Source organism: Charadrius vociferus, unplaced genomic scaffold (assembly GCF_000708025.1).
Source record: "Charadrius vociferus isolate BGI_N301 unplaced genomic scaffold, ASM70802v2 scaffold70, whole genome shotgun sequence".
In the NCBI taxonomy this organism is placed as follows: domain Eukaryota; kingdom Metazoa; phylum Chordata; class Aves; order Charadriiformes; family Charadriidae; genus Charadrius; species Charadrius vociferus.
Window position 1 is genome coordinate 3324705 of NW_009646851.1, and position 13667 is coordinate 3338371.

Sequence of the window (13667 nt, forward strand, 5' to 3'; positions counted from 1 at the left end):
TTAGGGCATGGAGATTTTATTCCCTTCTACCACAACAGAGAGGAAGCCTTTAGCTCATCCTAAACTCAACAGAACACAAGATTAAGGTGCACAACACTTTGTGCTATTGCACCTGAAGAGACCTGCAATGCTAGCCAAAACTAATCATTTGAACAGCAAAGTTTTTTTTTTAAAAAAAAAATCAAAATAGAATACTAATCACTACAAACTAATAGCAACACATTTTTAAATCCTGGGCCTCCATCTGTGACACACGTACAGCATCTGCACAATCTGTTTGTGTACAGGGATGAATAACCTCAGAAAGAAATGGCTGTATAGAAAAAAAACAAGGGAGGACTACCAAGAATATTCAACAAAACAATAAATAATCTTCTTTGACTCAAGTTATGTGCAGCCCAGTAGCATTGACATGCTTAAAAGCCCTTGATTTTGTGCTCAAAATTCAGCACTATTGCACACAAAACGCATACCAATTTAGAGTTATACAACAAAAATCATCTGGGGGCAGATGCCCTTGATCTACCAGTAGGGGATGAGAAGGATGAGAAAGAGCCTCCTTCCTTCATTCCTGCCAGAAAAAGATGTTGCTGTAGTCCTCGTTCTCCCTTTAGGACTTTTTTGTCCAGGCATAGCCCACCTCTTCTTTTCCATATACACAGCTACCCCTAAATAAGTGGGTACAAACAAAAGTAAACACAGAAAGAACAGAAGAAAAAGAAAGGGGGAAAAAAAGGCTCCAACTGAGAAGGAAGAGAACTGCTAGGGAAGGGAATAGAAGAGAAACACTAAGTTACACCATCAGGATTTACAACAAAAAAAAAAGAAAGAAAAAGACCTAGAATCCTTTTTAACCCTCTTCCCCCATTAACCTCCGCCCATGAAGTCCTCCAAACCAAACCTGACTCCTGGGCCCATCATGAATGAGACATACTGTCTCATGAGACATACACTCTCACCAATGATTTGCTATCCATTTTGTTCTCCACACCATAAAGTGACTGCTTAAAAGAATGCTTCTGTTTGAAAACAGACACAGAAGAACAAATAACAAACTAATGGCTCATAAGCTGAAAATTTCCTTGAAGTGACGTCTGAAGAATGACACACAGCTTTGTTCCACGACCAAGCAGTTATGGGCTTATCAAAGTGCCCACGTATTCCAGCTAAGCGTGTCGCAAAGAATAAAGTATCTCCAGTACTGTTACAGTCATAAAACCAATAGCATGCAAAACCTCTCCTCTGAAAACGGCAGAAAAAAGCACGGTAATTGTGAAGAGGGGTTGTTTCCAGTTCCACGCCAACAGGACTACAACTGACCTAGCTCTGGAAGCTGTCCAAGTATACCAGCAAAGCAGAAAGACAGCAGGATGGGCTAAGAGCCAAGCCAGAGCCTCACCAAAACACTGAACCATTCAGACACCAGCCAGCACAGAGCCCTGGAGCTGGACTCTGCAATACAGTGCAAAAACACAGCCTTTCCTGCCAGAAAAAAAAAAAAGAAAGAAAATCCCTGTCCCTTTCTCCGAATAGTAAAAATAGCAGCGTTTTTAAAAATTCTGCATCCCAGACCTTATTTCTGCCCTTCCCTTGTGTCAGTATTGTGACAAGACATCACAATATACCATCAGTGTTTAGTATTTAGCTAACTTGGGCAAGGGAGGAGGCAGAAGCAGCGTGCAGTCATGGTGAGGGAAGGTGACTTGCCAATATAATGCCATGGTGTTTCCAATACCATTTATTCTATAAAGTATGTACGGAATGAAAACTTCATCCTTTGCCCTGCACACATACTAACACCAAGATTCAAGCCTGTGTATTTGAGAAAAATGTATTTTTTAGATCTCCAGAACTGGAGAATGAGGCATAGACAAATAAGAGTCTCTTGATTATCGACAGATTTACTTCTTTAGAGTAGGTAGTTTTAACCATCATGGTAAAGCAGTTTCTCACAAAATTAAGTTCAGTCTAGAAACACCTTATCACAGCTTCAGCACACTGCTGCAAATACTTGCGATCATAGTTAGGTGGTGCCACTGATATCACATCACCAGCTCTGCATCATCTTTTTTAAAGGCCTGCTCTATGAATAATGGTGTTATGGTGGCTTCATCCTCATTTCCTCCTACCCACACCTAAATGTTTCAGCTTCTCAAGGGGGGAGATAAAGTTTTCAGAGTACTGGGGTTATACAGGCAGGCTGTTTGAAGGTTTTTTTGCGGGGGAGGGGAGGGCGCATGGGACAGGACATGACACGATGTTATGCAGTTGCATGCTGCTAAATCAGAAGTGGAAAGCAATGGTCTGTGGATCATGGGAATGAAGTCCATCATGCAGTGACAATATGTGCTTTTCAATGCAAAGAGAAGCTGCTTGAAACGTGTCCTCACTCTTCAGCAATACTGAGATTATGATGCAATTAGTCTGTAATTGCTTGCAGCACCTTCCTATATATCAACATCATGCAAACAGTAACAAACAACTCAGGTTGGTTTTGTTTTGCTTTTTAAGCTAGTAAGAACCAGCTAAAGTAAGTTATTAAAATGCCTTCTCTTTCATAATTTCTTTCCACCTCTTCTACTCTATCTGAAACCAATCCCACTTTGCTAATTAAGAAAGAAAATTTATAAACAGTTTCCTGAAGTCATAACCAGCCAAATTTAGGTAAGACTGTATGAGTCTTAAAGGTCTAGGTATCTACATGGTTTGAATTAACAACTAATTGGAAGAGATATGCATTGAAATACAATACTGCTAAAAAAAGCTTATATAGTAAACTTCATGAAGTGTTTCTTCAGTTTCCCCCCAGATTCAAGATACAACAGATTCAAGAAGTAATTCTATCAGTCATTTGTCTTATTGCTGTACTCAGCACATTTCAGAGCTGAAAGGAAACGTGTTCCATGAAAGCTTGAGATAAGTTTTAATTTCTATAAACCAGATTACGGTAAGATTGATCAGATTAGTTTTAACAGTGTTAAGTCAAAGTCACAGAATTACACATTTGTAATTTGTGTTTTCCTCAATCCAAGACAACTGTTATCCAGTACTGGCTTTTGATGTCTTTTGGTTAAAGTACTGTCCAATATCAAAACCTACTCCCTCAGAACACACTCCATAAAGCAGGTTTAATTTACTTCTTTTAAACACATATGGATTGGCTTCATTATTAGCTAGTGGGAGGGGGGCAAAAAGTAGAAGTCAAACCAGAGGGGCACCAACTCCTACTGTTTCTGGCAAGTGGAGCCATTAAGAAAAATTTCTCACAGTACTTAAACGGTATGTTCTGTTTCAAATTAATCAGCAAAGTTTCATTTTGTGGGATTTTAAGTTTGTTTTTTTAAAAATAAGCTTAATTTCTAAAATCAAATCCAAGTTTATATATGTGTATATATATGTATAGTTTAAGTACTTATGCAGTGCAAGTGTCTCTCCGCTGAGGACAACGCAGAGATAGGGAAAAACTTTGCTTTTTCGTTAGTACAAGTGGGAAAAACAAGCAGAATAACTGGCAGAAGTGATGAAAGAGGCAAAGACTCTTACTATACTAAGTAAACCAGTAGGGTTTTCCCTGGATTTGTGACAGACATGTTACTTTTTCACCCTGAGAGATACCACAGTTTTAGAAGACAGGAAAACGTTTTTGTATCACAGCCGAAGTTTCCTAAATATGATACCTGCTGGCACAGAAGGACTGGATAACAAACTATATTTGTCTTCATAATGGTACAACTATTATTAGTGTCAAGGTCTTTAACTTCCCAGATACAACTGAACAACAAAATTTAACAGAAGCATAGGAGGTGGTGTACTCCCTTGCTAGAAGATTTATCCATGTAAAAGCCTAAAGTAGTTCCTCAACGAAAAGTAACAAAGAGTCAACAGCAGATCACTGGGGAAAAAAAATCCTACTCATCTGGCGTAGTCATGTGTTGCCACAGTAAGTTAAAAGAATGGCTCTGGTTTTTCTACAGATACCCATTTTCTCCTAAACAAGATAAAATTTAAGGGCAAAGTTTGGCACATTAAAAAGGAGAATTAGTAACAATTAGCTGGGCTCAGTTCTACATGAAAGTAGAAGGAATTAGGGGAGTTTAAGTACTCCTTTTAAGTAAGGAGTGGAGATGTCAGACTGTCATTAAAAGCTTTCTACTGAGTACTTCCCACATGACAATATTGAAAAGCATCCCTGATGTATACTTAATTTTCCAAGTCAATTGCCACACAGTGAAGAAATTGCCTAAAGGGAAGATGACAACAGGTATGTTAAGGGGAACTGTAAGGTTGGGAAGAGGTTACCAGTAGGGTAATCTCCAGGATAAAGCCAACAAGCTGATGTTATGCAGTGCATATGCCAGCATCATTAATGAATAACTAGTATACGTACTGCTGACAGAGCTGGCAATTCTTTGTTTGATACAGTGGAAGATCAAGGTCAGCCAGCTCTGCCTGCAAAACAAGTCTTAAAGACTGAAGCAAGAGAACAGATGGAGATTTGTGCAGTAATGAGTTCAGAGTCATGTACTTGGAGGTTAAACAACTCTGATGAGCTAGCAGTTTGTCAGTTCAAAATATGAGGGGAAAATAATGTCTGCTTATCATGATTGCTATACATCAGTATACTAGGCAGACCACTAGACAAGTCTTTTCAAAGGCATTACGACTTTTAGCCACCTGACAAAAATTTCTTCTGAAACAGCACTCAGTCAGAACTTGCAAACATGTTTGGTTTTAACTGACCGCAAACAGAAGGATTACTAAGGTACATTCCTCATTATCTCAAAAACTAAAGAAGTTGGCGTTTGCAGTTTAGCAGAACTTAAGGGCTGTAAATCAGCTAATTGCATAGGCAGTAGATATCAGAAAAAAAGGGCAATACTGATCCAACAGCAACCAAGAATTAAATAGCCACAAGTACAGTTGGCAATTAAAGATACTCATAGTAAGGGAGTTACACAGGCCTCTGAAACAGCCTTTCAGTCAGAGTACAAGAAGTAGAAACAAGAGGCTTAACTGATAGGACTAAATATTTTAAACAACTACAGTATGCGTGTCCAGTAGTCTGACTCATACAGTCCAATGGATTAGATTTCCTCACAAGCTGAAGTGATTTCTGACTGATTATGTTGGGTTTTTTTCCATAAATATTCTGTATAACACATGTGCACTTCTTTCTAAGTTTCTAATCTTGATTAGGCTTCTTCACTGTTACTGAGCATCCAGTTGATCTCTCCATGGAACTAAAAGCTGATCATTACCACTCTGGTGAAGAGAGAGAACATCACATTATACACCACCCTTAAGTTGTCCATTTGTGGACAGGAAAGACATAACTTGACATTTATATGCACTGTATTTCACCAGCCATGTTATTGCCATCTTTTGTATTTACTGTTCTGAGTACCCTACTTCGCTGCCTCACTGCACAAGCTCCCCTCCAGGGTATTTGTGATTTACAAACAAGGCAAACTCCTGGAGAGCTCCGTTAGGTACCTTCCTACCTTGTGAAAGCAAGGGAGCACTTACTCTTACTGACCACTTCCCACATTTCAGTGAATTATTTATACATTTAAGGATTGTTCATCTAATCCCATGACTATTTAGTTTCTTAAGATTTTGGTGAAATAATAATTTGCATGTACCTATCTAAATAATGAGATTTTCTTTTAAATGCTGCCTTTAGCCTCGGTACTCCATTCTCCTGGTGGGATGGAGGGGATTAGGAAGAGAATAGATGTGATTTACACCAGGAAACAGTAGATACATGTCAGACAAAATAGCTTTAAACATCTGTGCTTAAGCAGTGGGTAGCAATAGTCTTTCTCCAGAGAAACAAAACAAATTTAAAAGATTTTGCTGTCTTTTCTCCCAGCACTTCAAGAAAAGCCACACCACTTTCATGCCCTTATATAATGCCAACTTCATTAGAGTAGCTTTAAACCAGAAGTGACACCTAGACTTATTTAAAAAAACTGTGTAAGTAGTGTTTTGAGGTTTAAGTGCCCTTAAACCGGAAATTAAGACAGAAAGCACAAACTAACATTTCCCTTGAATATGCTGTAGAGATTTCATTACTAATTGCATCAGCAAAAACATCCATAGTATTCATTTGCACAACACTAGAAATCCTGCCTGGAACATGCATTTTGTGAAAGCTTGGTTAAAACTTCCAAGTTGAGCTTTACTCTGTATAACTGCTCACATTCTGTGGTGGTTGGTTATGGTATCATACAGCTCTCTGCAGATTAAGTTAAGATTTTGGCTTTTCCTCAGTACCAGAACACTACTACTTTCCATTTCTTAAAAGAAATTTTAGAGTTCAGGAGGGCACCTAGCAAGAAATATGCTTATACCATCTCTCCACAGTTCACCAAGATCAACTGCTGCATTTTCTCATTCAGTGTTCTCCAGAAAAGATGGGTAAAAACTATCTCTCTGCATGAGCATTTTACTGCTCAAGGCAGAACAGAAAGAGGTACAATGGGGTGAGCCAGAGGAAGGGAAACAGAAGAGCAGCACAAAAAGGAACTTTCCCCCTCTTTCACTTGCTTTCCCTGTTGCTCATCTCTGGTTTCTGGTGCAGACCCTTCCCTTCTCTGCGAACCCCTTGAGCCTCTGGTCTAAGTCCTTAATGTCAACAGCAAGTTATTAGTAACTAGGTATGAGACTTCAGACAAACAAAAATCTATGCCACAGACTTTTTTGCTTAAATGACAAGAATTTTAAATATTTAAGTTGCAGCTCCCTCTCCCTACATTTCTCCCTATTCCATTTTACCTTTCCATATACTGTACTAAATAATACCTTCAGAAACAACTCCTAACCACTGTGATGGCTTGGCTTTCTCACCGTTATGGTAAAGCTTCACTCAGCATTTTAAAAGCCCTTGTCTGGAGCTCCTTCCACTATAAGGCTGCCAACTACTTTACTCAGTTTCATACACTATCCGTGTTGTTCATCACTGTATTAACAAATGTACCTGAAGGACTGAGAAAACTACAATATCAAGTCCATCAACTGAACAAGCAATTTATTTATTTACAGAGAACTGCACCTGGTAAGAGTGATTTGCACAAGAACCAAACTGGAAGCGGTGCTCCTCAGATTCTTCCTCAACTGCTTTCAAACCGAGTCCACCAGAACACACTTGCCATGGACAGGGCTGAAGTGGGGCCAAAGCTGTATGCAGCAACTGCCATTTCTCAGCCTCTGTCCCCCACAGCACCGTATCACCCAGGAATTACTCATGAATTCAACAGAACTGCATCACATTAACACTTCACATAGTATAAACATGGGTTGTTATTATTATGTTGCTTTAAACAAGAGTTTCAATAAACACAAATTAGCAGTTTATTTCTCAGAATAAGCTTGGATTCAGAGATGATACTCATCTGTAATAATACAAGATGAACAGTTAGTATCAAGTAGAACTCATGCCAGATTATGAAGTCCAACAGCATTTCCCCAAAAGGTTTCCAGTGCTGTGAATACACCAAAAAACCCACAAAGATAAAGCATTACTCGCCTTTTTAAAAAATTTACCAGATAAGAGGCCGGGTCTTGTTCAGAGCATAACAAAATTAATACATAACCTGAAACCTGTGAAGTTAAAAGATGCAGAAGTCCACTCTAGTGTCAAACAGTGAGTTTAATTTCAATTAGCTGCAAAACTGTCAACACTGGGCCATAAAGCCTTCACCCTGCTGCAAGAAAATGAAGTGAATGTCTACCAATCTAAGTCTTCAATAGGTTTTGTTACAGGACCCTGCTTTATCAGTCTCTACCACAGCAGTAGCTACATTTGTCCCTCAAGAAACATACAAATTAGCTCAGTAAGTGCTTATGATGTTAATCAAATAGGTGAATTCAATAAAAAGTTTCCCTGCAAAATGTATCCCTTTCACAAACAGAGCATAAAAGATTAGTTTCTTTTGCCAGAAAAAGAAATCAGGAGATTGTGTCCAAACTATGATGGTGCTAATTTGGAAAGGAAGTTACAGTCAGAACATTGATACACATGGTAGAAGGAGACATTTCTGAAAACATTAAGCCTTATGCCTAATAGGTTAAAGCTGGCACAAACGCAAAGCTACCTAAGTCTCTTTGGAGAAGGCATCATGACAGTGAAGACATTAGCCTTTGTCAAATCAGACTAAGAATTTTTTTGTTTTGTTTTTTTAAGTACAACACAATGTCACCTGATCACCTAAATATCTTTTGGATGTATTCAAGGTGGAGAAATTAAGTCCTACATGCTCATAACATTCTTGTCTCTCCAAGTTCCAAATAGCAGAGCTCATCCCAGAGAAGTGACTTACTCAAAATTCTGTCTACTACTGAACACTTCCCCTGTCAGGAACATCAGCATTTGCATTACCTGTTTTAGTAGCAACAGTTGTGGCAAACTACTTTGTTTCCCAGAAACTCAGTGCAGCGCTTTGCCCAAGTTAGAAGAACTGAACTGTTGTCCTCTCACGAATTAGACCATTGTATAGAAACTCACCAGTGGGTTGTGTCCCTTCAGCTCCTGAACAGAGCAGCCAGGCAAAGCTTTGGCAGGGAACTACAGAAATCCTGCTCAGAACCTAAGATGGGGAGCAGATGAAAACTCAGCAACTCTTGAGTTGCTCTGCTGCTTCTTTAGTGAGAAGGATGCTTCAGAAAGGCCTCCTTTGTTCCGTGCTTCTCCTCCCCCCAGTTGCACCTACCCTTTGGTCTAACAGAAGCTGTATGACTGTCACTGAAGGCAGCAGTTGTAAGAAGCAAGATGACTCCAGGAAAATTGATTTGGAGGTGAAGGCACCAGAAAAAAATGACTGAATAGGACACATGCGAAAAGTCATGGTTGGACCTTGCAGCAAGAGAAGGACACTGACATTAATTTGTCATTTATACTTGGAAGAGTTGATCTCATGCAGACAGCTTAAGACCAAAAATGCCAGACCAAGTACGTCATCTTAGAGATTAATTTCAAAATATTCCTAAAGTTGCAATCTATAGACACCACCCCCTAACTAGTCATGGCTTTTAGACTATTCAGAATTACTTTCTAAAAATTTCTGGAAAGACTTGGGAAGGTAGAATTATCAGAAAGATCTTCTGGGGTTCTTCAAATGTCAGTCATCACGGATGTGTGCTGCTCCAGACACTGACCTAGACATCTAATGAGATTCATTTTTACAGAGGAATACCAAGGCTTGTTTGACCCTAAGTCTCCAAAAACTCTAATACAAAAATTGTACTTCCCATCCAGACACAGAAAGCAATCTGGAAAACTGAAAAGTATTATACTATGAAGTGGCACCTGGAAAAGAATAAACATGAGTTTCTTTCCCACACATTTCCTGATCAAAGGGGGCAATGGGAACAGAAAGAGTTCAGAGCTATAAATGGAATTGTGAATTCTACAAGCATCCTTTTAATTTTATTTTTTTTTTAAAGAAGATTCCTGAGAGTTTCTAAGATGTCTTGTAAATCTTCATGAAATGTTCTGAAGACAAATGAATGTTCAGGCAGTCTAGTTTCTTTTATGCACAAAGAGACCTCTTAACAATGAAATAACTATGCCTTACTCACTACTGCAGGTTTGGGTAGGGTTTTTTCCCTTTGAAGTTGTTTTATATTCCACTATGGGCCTACCCCAACAAATGAACCAGACAAAACCTTTTATTATTATACAGCAAGACATTCAGGCCATTTCTTACTGCACCCTGAAGACAGGCAAGCTGTTAGTGCAACAAGAGACATGCATAGTATTTCAAGCATTTCTGCTTCGATTTTATGAGGCTTTAGGGACTAAGGTCTAAATAATGGGATCAGCAATATCTGAACATTGATGAATGCTAAGGGGAACAACTATAACCACTCTATTACTCAATTAACCATTCCTTTTTTTTTTTTTCATCTTGCACATATGATTCCTTTTGCTTCCCTTAGCTTCCTATCACAAGCTCCTCCTTCTATTTTGTGATGTGACAAAGCTGAGGTGTAAGTCCTACTTCGAATAGGTATCCTGTTTGATGTAGTCTTTGATTAGGGAAGAAAAGTTTGCACAAAAGTGCAATTTATCAACTCTCCTTTGCATAGCATTAGACCCAATTTTTACCATCAATTCCTTCATTGAAAAGTGTGTTCCTTATGTCAGGATAACATTTTTTACTAGATGTGGGATAATCAGCATTACTGCCCAATAAGCTTTTATGAGCCAGCTGTGTCCCTGATGAGGATATTGACCCTGGAACATACTACTTCCAAAAACTTAAGCTGCCTTGGAAAAAGTTGCAAGCCTCCATTGAATCAGTCCAAAACAAAACCCAGTCTAAATGTCAGATTCAGACCGATTCCCAGACTGACCAACTTTCCCCACCCATTTTCAATAAAGGCAAGCTTGAAGCTAGAAAGCATTAAACTGGATCCTACTTTCAACTCAGCAAATTGTAATAACCCAGATCTCATACTCCCCAGCTCTACAGCTTACCCTAGCTATAAGTCTTCAGTAGCCACCTCTTTCATGAGGCTAAAGAACTCCCTAAATCTTAAACTGAGACTAAGAAAGCCAGTTAGGTTAATATGCTAACTACAAAGAGCAGTAACATAAACACTAGAGTGATTATTTTTTCACTAGATTCCAGAAAACCTGTGTTGCTTTGAGGTTTGTTAAGTGTTCAGACAGAAGAAAACTGATCTGGATAGCCTGTATTGTTGTTACAGAGCTACAAGTGCTTTAGAATTTTTATTTTTTTTTGAAACCTCTCTCAGCATTATTCCAATTACATACTCCAATCCCCTGCAAAGGGGGCAAATAAAGACAGGCAATAAAAATTCAGTGTGAATCCTATGAAAGTATCTTAGAAGAAAAATACCACAATAGACTGGAATCACTGACAAGTCAAATTCTAAGCTATAATTTTTGATATCTTGGCAGTTAAAGTTACAATAGCTGTCCACACCATTCCTTAGATGTTTACACTTCTAAGTAACTTAGCTGTAAGTCAGATGTTTCTCCACTGCTTTAGAGCCAGAAAAAAAAAAAAAAAAAAAAAAAAAATGTACTCTCAATTGACTTTCTGTTACAGGAACAACTTTTTCAAATCTAAAAATGGAAGACAAAAATCAAGCGGTTCAACAGATTATCTAACTGCAACTGAAATGCCTCTTTAGAAGTCCAAAATTGCAGAGCTGCAATTGCTAGTTCATCTGTACCACATCAATTAAGGTACACATGAACCTACTGGAAAAGAAATTTTCCTGAAGTTGTGTTGAAGATACCTGTCAAAATGACAAACTTCAGATGTTTTCCTCAAAAGTGAAACTATACTAATGGTAACAATTGTTGTGTCTACCTTCTATTTATTGCATAGGACTAATGCAAGCTTTAATAAACAAGCATTTAAGGGAAAACTAGAGTAATGCATGTAGGTTTCTCAGATTTCTGTTTACTTGTTTTAAATGATTGCTTCCATCCTTAAACCAGTTTAATATATACTTTTTACTGATTAATTTAATATATACATTTATCAGAAGACCAAAGATTATGACCACCTCTAGTACAGTTTGATCAACTACTACAGGCAGAAACAACAAGATGTAGTTTCAGGTTCAAGACTATTCTGAATAGTTAAATTTTGGTTCTCTAAACCAGCTCAAACCTTACTAAAAATTTGGATACTATCAGGCTTAAAATATTGTTAGAAAAACCTACTGAAGAGCTAAGTTGCTCTTTGTAAAAATCACGTAATCTTGAAAGCACTGAGCCTCTTCTCTTCAGGCAACTAGATTTTCAGCCTCCGTATCCCATTTCGAAGGGTTTAAAGAGTCATATTTTTTAAAACCTAAGACAACCCACTGAGTCCAAATTAGACTTATTTCTGTAGAAAGTACATGGAAGCAACAGCCACTAGTTATAGGTTCATGCACGCCACTCCAGTGGAAGTTTTAACTTTAACACTTGTGATGCTAAAACTTGTGTTATCACACTAACCCATTCTGAACAAGAGATGTGTTTATTCCACAGCATGTAAGCCTGTAGTATTTTTCTCCCCAATGATAACAGCCTAGACTAACTAATGCAGTTTAAATCCTCACCTCCATTTTTTTCTGCTCCTGAAACAAATGAGATTAGCAATCCTAGCAATTAGAGATTAGTTCCAGATTTTCTGTGCAAACAAAGTAGCAATGGCACCTTTCACATGCATATAACTATACATATGTGGGATTTTTCCTATATAGACTGTCCTAAACTCACAGTCACAGTGCTGAACTCTTGGAAGGCATACATTTTACTCCCATCACCAAAGCTCCCTATTATATTAGCTACTTACAGACGAAATGGGCAGGGTGAACCCCACTGTGTAGAGGACAGTGGATGTGATGGTACTGTCATGGAACGGATACTTGATGCTGTCATCATTACAGAAAAAGCCTCTCTGATACGGTTTTATTTTGGCCAAGTTTAGAACACCAAGGGGTAAGCCAGCTGTTGGGGGAAGGAAAAAAAAACAAAAAACAAAAACAAGAAATACATGTGGTTAAATCAAAAAAAAAAAAAGTAACTTGTAAACATGCATGGAGGAAGCTACCAAACATGCAAAACTCAAGTTTCCTAAGCATCATGCAATGCACACACTTACCAAATCCTGTTTATATAAATTTACCTCCTCTAGAAGTCTACTTCAGAAGGACTCTGAGGTTGCCCACCAGATACAGAAGTTAAGAAAGTATAGAGTTCAAAGTCCTTTCATCAGGAAGGTGAGCTGCCACACACTGAACCAAGATTATGCTTAAGAAAAGCATTTGCCACTCACATGACTGAATAGTTATTGAGGGCAGGCTGCCTTTTGTGCCCCTCCTTTGCCACCACCCCACGACATTGGCTTGTATCTGAATTACCAGCCCTGTTCCATACACTATAATCTGGTTAGTGTTTACATAGAACAAGATAAAAATGCATACAGATTTTGTCAGTTTGGGAGTTAAAGATTTCATGCAAGTAGTTTTCATGCAGGCAAGGGGAACAAGGAACTGCAGAGACAACAGAAAATACAGACACTCTGAATGGGTGGACTGCATCTCAAGGTAATGAGATTTATACTTTAAGAGCTGCATTTACACAGCTTTTGTACACTTTGGAAGATTTCCACATGAAAATAAGTTACTAACAAGGAAACTTGGGTACAAATGATAGCTCTCTGAACTGACTCTGTATGACACATTACCTATTCCCTCTCTTACAAGTTCACTTCCACTACACTGGCAGTCATGCCAAAGAAGCCATCAAGACCTCTGAGGGTTACATTCAGATCTGTAACTTATTTCTGACAGCTAAAAATCAGCTAAGGAATAGACATTCACAGGAACAATGACCTCAGGGAACCCAGGTTTGTCATTTTACACTTTTTTCTCATCCCCACCTTTCCTTTGGTCCCCTGAGTAAGTAATAGATCAACAGTGATTAAATTAGGCATTGCTATAAGAATTGCAAAAATTATGAACAAAAAAAAAAACCCTGAAGGTTTTTGTTTAAAACATGGTAAAAAAAGGCAAACTAAACTTTGTATTTTCCCCAACATCCATGTAATATGCAATTCTGCATATAGACACTCTATATGCAAATTAGATGGTAAGTGCAATTACTGAAGTAGAAAAGACTACCCATGATATAAGTG

At 38.3% G+C, this 13667-nt stretch overlaps 1 protein-coding gene across 1 annotated transcript in view; it reads right to left on the reverse strand.

Moving 5' to 3' along the window:
• PPAP2A (phosphatidic acid phosphatase type 2A) overlaps positions 1 to 12488 on the reverse strand; it is a gene marked incomplete at its 5' end in the record, with an annotated part of 52476 nt that extends 39988 nt beyond the window's left edge. The window contains one exon of the mRNA XM_009894200.1: positions 12324 to 12488. Coding sequence (XP_009892502.1) covers positions 12324 to 12488 — 165 coding nt within the window. The remainder of the gene's footprint in view (positions 1 to 12323) is intronic.
• Positions 12489 to 13667: the final 1179 nt, after the last annotated feature.